This window comes from Lygodium microphyllum, chromosome 14, assembly GCF_053477565.2.
Source record: "Lygodium microphyllum isolate KBCC chromosome 14, Lygodium_microphyllum_v1.1.10, whole genome shotgun sequence".
Taxonomy (NCBI): domain Eukaryota; kingdom Viridiplantae; phylum Streptophyta; class Polypodiopsida; order Schizaeales; family Lygodiaceae; genus Lygodium; species Lygodium microphyllum.
Window position 1 is genome coordinate 21,536,343 of NC_141148.1, and position 12,313 is coordinate 21,548,655.

Genomic DNA, 12,313 nt, shown 5'->3' on the forward strand with positions numbered 1-12,313 from the left:
GCTGGATAATGCTGAAAATGGGTTTAGAAGACTGCCATTTGGCAAAAATGCCCATGCAAATTGAGAAAATGTTTTTGGGGACTAGGTCGCAGCCATTCAGTCAGTTTACAGCCTAGAAGAGAGAGAGAGGGGGGGGGTACTGTTGGTCTATTTTTTTATCAAAGAACAGTAATTTGCTACAAAAAACAGCCATCTGGAAGCCTTAGCAAGCAGGGGGCAGCAGAAGACACCTTCCAAGGACTGGCAACAGCATTACTGATCAAATGACAGCATTTTAGAGGTGCATGGTAGTAGGTGTACATTAAATGCAGGCTAGAGCAGACAGCAAGCAGATTTTAGGATATTCTCGTGAAGAAAATCAGATTTCTCTCTCATCTTGGCTTTCTCTTACCTTCTCCAGTAATTGTCAAAATATCTCAACATTTCTCAGCAATTCTCACAGTTAGATTTGTTGGACAGCAAGAGGATTTTTGTTAATAAATCCTAAATTTCTGCAAAAATTAGGGTTTGACTGCCACTTTGGGACCTGTGCCAACAAGAGAAGGGATTGTGCACTGAAATCAACACCTGAAATTCGTGGAATGGATAGGGATTTCAAATATCAGCCCATCCACTGTAAATTGGGACAACATTTGGCCAGTTGGTGGTTGCATTTGTGCAAGTCCAAGGTGAAAATCAAGGGGTAGTTGGCCCAAATTGCTTGCTAATTGTATGTACACCAAGGGACTTTTGGATCAGCAAAGGAGATTGTGGAATCTCAAATTGTACACTATCCATTAGCAATCAAAGTTAAAAAAATGCCAAAAGGAGCGCCAGTCTTGGGGCCAATTAGGTATCTATTGTCCAAGATTATTAAGGCAATGTGTCCATTTTAGTTCATGCTCAACTATTAATTGCTGTAATTAAGTGCTTCATCAGGTTTTACCACCCTATCCAAAGAGGAAGGCTGGTTTCATTTGTCCACATCTAAAACACTTCCCTTCTTTCATAAAGGGTTGGTTTTTTTCTTCAAAAAGTTGCTTAGCTTGTGAATATAGATTGGAGGAAATTTGAGAAGCATTTGGATATGCATAGGACTATACCTTCTTTTGATTTGATCGCTACTTTTGTTGCTACTTTTGTCCTTCTTTTTGGGTTGAATACTCCCCATGATCATCCACTCTCTTCTTATCATTGTTTTGGAATGATTTGTTGACATTATGCTCCACTTCCCATGTCTCAGCATGGTCAATGAGTTCCCTAAGACTAGAACAATGGTAATGAGTAAGAGCAGAATGAAGCTTAAAATGCAAACCTCCTTGGAACTTCCTAATGCTTTTTAAAGCTGCTAATTTTCTTGAAATGTTGAACCTTCAAAAGTAGCTTCCAAAACCTTTTTGTGCAGTCATCAAGCGACTCATTTTTCCTTTGCTAGAGCCGATCTCATTTCATTTTTACATCTCTTTTGACATGAACAAGAAGAAATTGGCCTTGTATCATGCAAAATAAGAGCCCCCAGGATTTTGGGGCAGCATGATCGTATTCCAATCCCATCATACCTTCGTCCATAACTAGATCTTGAGGTTGAAGGTGATGAAGTGATTGATAGCAATTTTGTCAACTCATGAGTGAGTCTAGGTATGTGCAATAGTAGGCTCAACATTATAGTGATTTTTAGGCATTTTTTATGTGTTGCGATTATGATGTTTTTAGCATTTATTGCTAGATGACCAGTATTAAATGTTGACCGACCTGATCATTCTCATGGCATATTTTTGGCCTTTTATATTTAGGCTCCCTCCTCTACAATCTTTCATTCATCATCTGCAAATTCCAATGCAAGCCCTATTGGAGAGAGAAAGCTCGTGCCAATACCCTCGTAGCCAGTGACTCACTATTGTACGTGACTGTCTCGTGTTTGGTATATGGATTCCATTTCTTGAGCATATCTTTGAGTTCTACCTTTGCAGTGTTCTTTTGTTTTTTTCTATTTTCTCTTCTCTCTTGTATTGTGCAACCTATTACAACAATCTTCTATGCTTTCATCGCTGCACTCACTTCTGACATGGTATCAAACATGCGTGTTCCGAATCCACGTGCTATTTTCTGATGTGGACAGTCAAAAGTTGAATAGGAGGGAGTCAATGTTGGTTTAGATATGCAATCAGCCATTGCAACATTGGACTAGGTTGCAAAATCTTTCACCATAGAAGCACACAAACCTTAGTAAAAAAACGAGCATTGGAGGATGCAAATAAATGATCTCTACAATGCTCAAGTTGGAATCTGTGTCCGTTGAGTCATACAAGGGAGTAGGGATGTGTACAATAGCCATTGTCTCTTGATGGAGCAAACTGTAGAGCTAACGGTATCCAATGGCCATTGTCTCAAGATGGACGGACTGCAAATCCAAAGGCCATGGCAAGGGAAGCCACCAAACCCACAAATAGGCACGGCAAACCTCTATAGGTAGGTTGCATCAATTTCAACGAGGGCTTATTGTCAAGGCCACTATTTTCTCAAAGAGACTTAGCATGCGTCATAGGAGTTTTATTAACTTGACTAGAGAAAGAAGAGGAAGAGGAAACATCTCCATTTGTGTTTGTCCACAAGGGCTTATTGCCAATGCTCGATGTGCTTGAAAGAACTTTGTGTGCGATGTAGGCATTTTATTGCCTAAAGCATGGTTCCCCAAGAGCCGATGTAGAATGAACATTGTCACCTGGAATGGCACATTGGCACAAGGGGTACCTTCAAGGTGGCAAATATACTCCACTGGTGTAGGGAGTAATAGCCAATTACGACAAGTTGAGCAACCTAGCTCACATAGTAGGTGGACCTAGTGGCCAAGGAATCAACTTGTGCTCAGGAAACCAGAATAAACGCTTCCTAGTGATACAATAGCTAGATCTAAATGTGAGGGTGGAATGGAAGAACAATACGGAGTTCTCTCCCAAAAAAAATTTTGAAGCAGAAGAGGAAAATAAGTGTAGGAATTTCCGATTCAAAAGTTAGATTGTGTTGCTCTTGCAAAGCCTTGCTCGCTCACACAAGATCCAGAATCTTTAGCTCAAGGGCACATCTGTTTTGATACCATGTGAGAAAATGGTAGGCCCTAGGGTTTGCAAAGTGAAAACACAGCCATGTATAGCAACAACTAAGAAGGACAAAAACTCGAAAACTTGGAGAAGGAATGAATAATGATGAATGAGATACAACGGGGGAGCTGTCTGAATTGATTGGCAAGCTCAACCACCTTGAAAGTATTGGTGAATAACCTGTGTCATTTGTATCCAAAAGACAGCTTTCAAGTGTAGACGCCTCTCCTTGAACCCTATGTCAGTGCATCATGTGCTTCTTCAAGTAAGCTAGTACTATGGAATACTTGAAAGCCACTATACAAACTACCATGACCACACATCCAGAGTCCAATGCCTCATTTGTGGCCAACTTTGCAACTCCCGCCAAGAAATCTAACTCCACAATAGTGACCGCTCTTTGCTAATGAGCCATCTAAATATACCCTAGTAGTTGCAATACAAGTCATCCACATCTATGATCAAATCTGCTAAATAGCTTCCAGCCAAAACCTCCAATGTGTTATTGAAATTGTTGCCAACATGCTGCCATAGACTATCTCAAAGGGCATAATCTTTGGGCAAAACATGGATTGTGTAGTTGATTTCATGCTTAACCAATAGCAAGAACTCCTCTCATGCCACTTGACAATTTCGGCAATTTCACCAATAACAAATAGTAGTATGTTCTAGAAAGCATCGTTCAACTTCAAGTCTTCCCAAGGCATGACCAGCTATAGAAGCCCATGCTCTTTGAAAATCACTTTGATAAACAAGTATGTGATATGGGCAACAACTTGACCTGACTTGCAAGGTACAAGCAACCCCTCTTTGCTCCACCTATCCACTTCGGTTATGATGGCAGCATTTTGAAAGCGCTTGCCTTGTAGATGCCAATCATGAGATTGAGATCCTCCTCCCGAGGCAACTCCAAGGTAGGCAACAGCTGTAACTTGCCCATGACTTTCCATATCTCTAGTTTGGATGTCTAGCAAGTCTGAAGACTATCGATGCATTATGTGACTCCTCAAGCAACAAGGCCATAATAACACCTTCAACCATCCTAGTCCAGCTCTATACCTTATACTAGTACTTGTTCAACTTCAAGCAAAAGTTTCCTTCATGGGCACAAAGAAATCTGACTCCATTGTGGTGACCACCATCACTGGATACAGTATAAATACACTGTCCTCCCAACTATAAACTCAACTACAAAGCTGAGAGAAAGGAACTCCCACCATCAAAGTTATCTTGCTGACATGTCCTGTTGTAACCACAAAAGCAGAAAGTGAAGGGCATGTTGATCTGTCTGAACTCCAAATTCTGTCCAATGAAATGAAGCCTCCATTTCTTCGGGCAAGCACAATCAGCTTGTCCATGAAGGAATTAGAAACACCACGCCCTTTAGGTTCCATCTCTTTCAAAATGACCAAGAAAGGTTCACTGAGGTTTTGAAAACCTCAAAGCAGTGTGACGTGTAGATAGCTCTCTGCAAACTTGTGTTGTCCATATGCATCTATTGAATTTCCTGTTTGGCACCTTCTGTAAGAGGAAGTGTCTCTTCTGCATACTACTTCACTTATCTCCTATAGCATTTGCTGGTGGTTACTACCAACAGCCAGGATAATTTGCAGCTTTGCCTAAGTGTTGAGGTAACTGAAAAAGAGGACATATCCTCAGACTCGTGCATGTAACGAGCAGATGCGGGTAATGGTGGGATGATTGAAAGCCAACTATAAGTTTTTCGAATGTGGAAGGTTGCTTTTGCAGCCTCTTTCCATGATCTTAGAGCAGCTCTATGAAAGAGGCTGCTTATGTTTACGGGAGTCCTTGAACAAGCTCTTCCTCTCCTTGTTTTGTCAGAGAAACATTGAACATACTTGCTTCTACTTTAAGTTCACAGATTGGATGTGCCACTCACATTGGAGTCCTCCTCGGGCATATCGACATCCTCCTTACTTTTGCAGCACTTTCTTAAATCTTCTTCGCCCTGCGCCTCTGAATGGAGATCTTGGTGTCTGCATTGGGTAGTCAAAGCCTTCTTCAGCAGAAACGGAAGATCCGACAAGAGTTTTTTGCCTTGAGCCTGAGGAACCTGTATGCTTTTCCTTAAGCAGCAGATTAAGCTTGTCGCAGGCAGGCCCAAAGACGGCTTTGGGTCGACGGCAGGGGAAGATGACCTGACGCGTGTGGTGACCTGAAGCAACCCGTGGGGAGGAAAGCCATACGAATGCATGGTAATCTAGATTACCACCTTGTACAGTACATGTGTGTACTCGGGTAGATATCTCTCTACCTACACCCTCGCCGACGCAGCCTAGCTGACAATTGTAATACAAACATTCGATGGCCTGCTTGTCACTCCACATGCATTCTAGATTCGACAGAATGATCGATACTACTACAATTCTTTCTTTGGATTAAACCGCATTATCCAAAGTTCCACTGTTCAGAGAAAACCGGCCTTTAGTGTTTTTTCCTACTTCGAATTGCATGGATTAGAGCAAAATCCAAGTTCGTCTTGATGAACATTTTTATGTTTACTTTTAACTTTACTACATCTTGTTTATAGCTGTACCTTGACAATCCCAAACCAAGGAGATAGCTCACAAATCTATGTGGCATAAGGAGAGAGATTTAGGCTAGTTACACACCAATGCATGTGATTAGTTTTAAGGAAAAAGGAGGCATCCACCATCACCCACGTGCCACAATCTTAGAAGTCATGCATTTCATGATCAATAAACACTTTGGGGCGGAGAATCTCCCCTATCCTAGAATCCACCATCCATGCCCAACCTGTTGAAAGACCGCATCTATATATTAACAAATGATTTTTACACCTAATAGGACTTGAACCCTTGCTAGTCACCACAAAATTAAGTCTTTAGACCACTGGCCATCCACCAAATTTTGTTGAATGTAGGCACAATTTGGTGTGTAAAGGAGATGTGGATTGATTGCACACTGCCCCCTGCTGGCATCGTCCAGGGCGGTGTGTAACCGGCCTCAATATCCAAAGATGATTGAAAACATTTCTCAAACCAAGGAGAAAACTCTTGAGCCTATGTGGCACAAGGCAATTAGTTTGGTATCCAAAGATCATTAGAAATGTTTCTCACAATAATGGATCTTGAAGATGGGGTGCTCTCTCTAGCTCTCAAGGTATTATAATGCTAAAGAGATGCAATCAATCTAGTGGGGGTAAAGGCACTTGTGCCTAGCCGCCCCTATACTACACTACTAGTACCCACACACCTTTACACTGCAAGTAGTGGACGTCCATCACTATCACTTCATTCTTGATTCTTTCAGTGACATTTAAATAAAGGGAAGGCACATCACACATTGTGACTATTGGAGTTCCCACATCTTGTGTATCTCTCTCTCTTACTCTTGCTCCTTCCACCATAGCTCTTACTTCCGCTCATGTGCTTTCACTCCAGGCTCACTCTCTTCAATTAGTATCAGAGCCATTACATTGGCATTGAGGAGCTCTTTCCCTTCAATTTGCTTCAACTTGTGAATACGTATAGCAGTTCACTTCAGGACAACCATGGATCCTTCACTCCAAGGTATGCATCAAGCTCTAGCATTAGCATCAGACCACATTAGCAAATTAATGTGATTTGTGCATGTTTGCTAGCCCTCCATCTCTGATCACCTTGATCATCCAAATTGGCTCCTGAAGCTCTCATGCACTTGACCACACTCTTGGCAACTTTCCTAAGCATTCTTGGTTGCATTGAAGCACTCTCTTGAGCAGTACATGCTTAGACATTGGCTGGATATTTAGACATGCCTACTGCCTACAAGTTTGGACAGCCTGTAACTCATTCTAATGTACTTTTGTGATGCTTGTGGTACTTGCCTTTAATGCCTGAATGGTTATCTAATGCTTGGGAGTCCCTTATGGATTGGATTGAACTCAAATAGCTTAGTTTTAGTAGAGATTTCCCTGTCATAATACAATGACCAGCAAGCTTTTATCAAGGAACACTACATGTCTATTACACTTGGATGTCATTCCAGTGTTTCGTATACATGTATTGATGCTCAGCATCGGTCTATGCACTCGAATATGCTATGACATGCTCTTGAGCCTCGATTTTGAGCTTAGTAACATTTATCTTAACTATGGTTCAAGCCTTGGTTGCTTCAGAGCCTTATATAGTTATAGCCTTTATGAATATATTGGGTTTTATGCTTTTGGATATATGATATATGGATCTTGGATGTACGGATGCCATCATCATGATATTTTGAGCCTTCCTTGCTCATTTTGGCATATGACTTCTATTTCAATGGGAGCTATTCGGCTTTATGTAGTGAGCCACATTTGACACTTGGATGTACTATAGAGCATTTGGTTTATGTAGTTGAGCTTGAGCTTGTTATTATGAGATAGTGGGACGTAGTGTGACATGTACCTACTCTCTTTATGCTACATGTACATAGTCGATGCCTGGTGGGCTTATCTGATTTTTATTTTGGGCCATCACCTATCTCTATCATGTTGTTGTCAATTGTGTATTCATCTTACGTGGCTATGCAATAAGCCTTCATTGTCATTCCTCAGTTAGTTGTGCCTTTGGCAGGTCTCTTCCATTCTCTATGAGATACACATGATGGTTTATGCCTATGGGATGTATCTCAGCCTGACACATTAACCTTTTACAGTTCTCAATGTTGGTTTCATATTCACTCCATTACTAGTTGTCGTTCTTTCCTGGCAATTGCAATTTGCATTTTATTAGTGACAGCTCATACTTGGCTTTGATTTCTTACTATTGTGCTCTATTTTTAGCATGCTATAATTACAGTTTACTACACTATTTGTGAGAGAAATCACCTCCTCTTGATATTCTTTCACTTACAGTTTGTGGATAACTCATTCCTTTGGTATTTTCTCTTTTCTCCTCTTGATTTAGCAGTGGTTTTGGGGCTAATTTGCAGGGTATTGCAATAGCCCACATTGCCCTTCTATGCACTTGCTTGGTCTCATTATGGCTAGTGCTTCTCGTGACAATGATATCTTTAATATTGAGAAACTGGTTGGGATCAACTACAACTATTAAAAGACCTAGATATGGCAGGTTTTAATGTAAAAATTGCAAGTAATACCACTCAAAAATATGGATGCCAAACCTAAAAACATTGTGGTCGAGGATTAGGATGAACTGGATGAGTTATGCAAGTCCACAATCATTTTATCACTCTCTACGCAAGTTCACTATAATGTTATAACAGAAAATCGAATTGCATATGAGCTTTGGATACAGATTAAAAATCTTTAGACAAGCAGGGTCCTGCATCTCAAATGTATTGGCTAAAACAGTTGATGTACCTTCACATGAAGAAAGGGACTTCTATGTCTACACACTTGAATGAGTTTCACTTCATCATCAGCCCATTTAGCTTCATAGGAGATTGAGTTGAAGGATACCTTGCATCCTTTATTTTTGCTTGGCACTCAATATGAGTCGTGGGATACTTTTCATACAACTCTATGTGCTAAAGATAGGCTGAAATTGCAGAATGTTGAGAGTGGCCTCTTGATATAAGAGGGGAACGGAAAGAATGTGGATGCATCTCGTTCATCACATGCATTGACTACTAGAGGCAAGTAGGATGGAAATGGCCATGATAGAGACTCTAGCATGTCTCAGTCTAGGACATATGGACAGCCTCACAATAAGTCATGTGGCCATAAGTCTGGTCTTACTTGTAATTATTGTGGAAAAGCATGTCATATCTGGCCACAGTGCCATAAAATGCACCAAGACAAGCGCAAGGAAAAGGGAAAGGGTAAAGTGCAAGAAAAGACTAATGATTGCACCAGTGTGCCTAGTAAGTCTAGTGTTAGGATTGAGGAGATTAATGTGGTGCGGAGACCGATGTATCTCATGATCTTATATTGGTAGCCTCTTCCTTGGATGCTTTATAGTTAATTGATGCTCTGTCAAGCTATACTTAGTGTTGGTTTTGATAGATTCAAGGGCTTTCTTTCATGTGACCCCTCATAGAGAGTGGTTTCACTCCTATTGCAATATGACCGAATCTGTCCATTGGAGATAGTTAGTATTGGTGATGTCCAATTGTACTTCGGTTCATGCAGCATGTTCACTCCATGGTGTACATCATGTACCTACTCTCACAAAGAGACTTATCTTCATTGGCACCCTGGATCATGAAGGTTATGTTATCTCTTTTGGTAATTCCTCATGGAAGATTACTTGTGGAAATCTTGTTATTGTACGTGGTGCTAAGTCTAGTACCCTCTCTCCCTTGCTTATATCTGGGTTAGTTAACCATGTTTTGGCTATGACTACAATTCCACATGTATCTCTTCAGCATCATCGTCTGGGGCACATGTCTTTGAAATAAATGAAAATGCTTACTAGTTTGCAATATCTTTCACATCTAGACTATAAGTGTTTTGAGTCTTATGATCATTGTTTATGTAGATGACAAACATGTAGTACACACAAGATGTCTGGCATGAAGCACATGGATGAGCTTTTGGCTCTTGTTCATTCAGATATATATGGTCCCATGCCCTGTCAATCACTCAGTGGTACAAAATACTTTGTCACCACTCATTGATGATTACTCACAGAAGGTTTGGGCTTACCCTATTAAGCAAAAATTGGATGTCTTGTCTGCCTTTCAGTGTTGGCTTGCTCTTGTTGAGAACCAATATTGGTATAGACTGAAATGCCTAAGGTAAGATAATGGGAGTGAGTATATCTCAAAATCTTTTGAGCAGTTTTGCGATGAGTGGGATATTAAGCATTCGTTGACCACTCCTTGCACCCCCCCAAATGATATTGCTGAATGCATGAATATGACAATTCAAGAGAGAGTCCAAGCTAGGTGGACTTACTACATTAATTTTGGGTTGAGATAGTTACTATTGTCGTGCACTTTATTAACCGGTTCCCTTACACTGTTATTGATTATCAAGTTGCAAAGGAGTTATGGACTAGGAAACCTCCATCATATGCTCATTTGTATATCTGTGTGGTTGTGAGACATTCTGCCATGTTCCCAAGAACCAGAGCAATAACCTAGATCCTAAGTCCGTGAAATACATCTTTCTTGGTTATGGGGATGCATGTGAGATGGGCTATTGCTTGTGGGATCTACAGGCTTGTAGGCTTATCCATGCCATGATGTAGTTTTTCATGAGGAAAAGATGCATAACTAGCTTGAGTAGGTAGTCAAGGTATGCATGGTGATCTTTCAGAAGGAGCCTTCTACTCCCGTATATAGCCAACTAGACAACCTGCAACAATTGATATTGTAGTAGCCTAGGATCTACCAGCTTAAGTGTTTTACACCCTCCATCAATTATGTTGTGGTGACAGATGCAGGTGAGCCTCTCTCTTATGATGGTAGTTACTCATGGAACACAACTATGCAAACGGACTTTGATTCCTTATAGAATAGCCATGCATGGGATTTGGTTCGTTTATCTAGTGGTAAGAAGCCGTTACTATGCAAGTGGGTATACAAGTTGAAAAGTATCCTTGGATGCTCCAAGCCCACTTATAAGGCCAGATTGGTCATTAAAGGTTTCAAGCAGGAACATGGTGTTGACTTCAATGAAGTATTTTCTCATGTGGTCAAAATGATGACTCTATGCCTAGTCCTATTGTTGGTTGCTCAACTAGATCTGGGACCTTTATCAAATGGATGTAAAGATGGCTTTCCTCCATGGGGACTTGCACGATGAGATTTATATGCAATAGCCTAGAGGCTTTGAAGAAAAAGGCAGGAAACACCTAGTGTGCAAGTTGAGAAAGAGCCTTTATGGCCTTAAGCATACACCTAGGGAATGATATCACAAGTTTAATGCTTTTATGCATTCACAAGGATATAGTTGTAGTGCTATGTGTGTAGTGTTATGCTTGTGATGGCAGTTTTATGTTTTTGGTACTCTATGTGGATGATATTCTTATTACTGAGACAACTCATGATGAGCTAGATGCCTTGAAAACTTAGCTTAAGAAGAGCTTTGAGATGAAGCACATGGGACATACCTCACATATTCTTAGGATGTGCATCACACGCGATCACTCTAAGAGGCTCCTCTATCTGCACAAAACGAGTATATCCAGAAAGTCCTTGAGCACTTACATATGTAGGATGGTAAGTCTATCGGCTATCCTCTACCTTCTGATGTGAAGGTTAGTCATGGCAATTGTTTGTAGTCTGCTGATGAGCAGAAGGCCGAGATGGCCAAGATTCCTTATGCATCCGCAGTGGGTAGTTTGATGTATACCATGATAGCCACTCCCGTATGCGTACATGCACACCCTATTTCAATAGATAGTGCAAGTAGTACTTTTATCTTTTGCCATAGTTGATGATCAATTTGTTCAAGCACCTCTCATTGTGGAGACGTTGTGCAACAAAGCTATGTGGTAGATGTGATCAATCATGCCTTGTAACTACGTAGCAAGCTTATCATTGCCTTGATCAATAAAGCTAGGAATTTGGTCAATCTAACAAAAGCCCCATTATGTGTGTGTGTGTGTACACACACACACACACACACACACATATAATCTTATCTCAATTGCTACATTGGCATGTGTGTGTGTGTGTAGAGGAGCAATAGAGCATTGAGGCAGGTGAGTAAAGGAGTGCATAATCAGCAAGTAGCATGCATGATGGAGTATACAAGAATGGAGTGGTAAGGGTGAATCCAATGGGCAAGCCGATTGAGGGGAGTGCAAATTTAGTGAGCCAAGGGTGTTGCAAGTGCCACTACAATGTGCCAATAAGCACGGGATGGCCCAACAGGGCTATAGTGCTAGGGATGTTGCAACATCAAGGGACGAGGTGGAGAGAGGGAGAGAAGAGAGAGAGAGTAAAGAAAAGAGAGAAATGAAGAAAAAATAAAGAGGAGAGAGAGGGGAGAAAATAAGGAACAATGATGGAAAAAGAGATAAGAGAGTAAAAGGGGAGAGAGAAGGAAAATGAGAAAAAATAAAAATGAAAAGAGAGAGAGAGAGAGAGAGAGAGAGAGAAGAGAGTCTAGGGTAAGGAGGCAAGTATAGTGGCACACAACTTCCCCTTCCTCTTGTGGCCCCCTCACAATAAAATGGATAGCTATCTCATCACCATGCCCATTATCAATCCAAGGGGGCATACAACAAAAAGATCACATGAAAAAAAAAAAGGAAAATGAAAATTTTGATATTGTTAAATAATATATATTAAAATTTTTCCTTTAACATGTGGCACAA

At 40.8% G+C, this 12,313-nt stretch overlaps 1 protein-coding gene across 1 annotated transcript in view; it reads right to left on the bottom strand.

The window, feature by feature from the left end:
* Nucleotides 1–5,496, bottom strand: part of LOC148025406 (uncharacterized) — a 47,673-nt gene extending 42,177 nt beyond the window's left edge. The window contains exon 1 of the mRNA XM_087692526.1: nt 4,978–5,496. Coding sequence (XP_087548652.1) covers nt 4,978–5,292 — 315 coding nt within the window. The 5' untranslated portion in view covers nt 5,293–5,496. The remainder of the gene's footprint in view (nt 1–4,977) is intronic.
* Between the last annotated feature and the right edge of the window lie 6,817 nt (nt 5,497–12,313).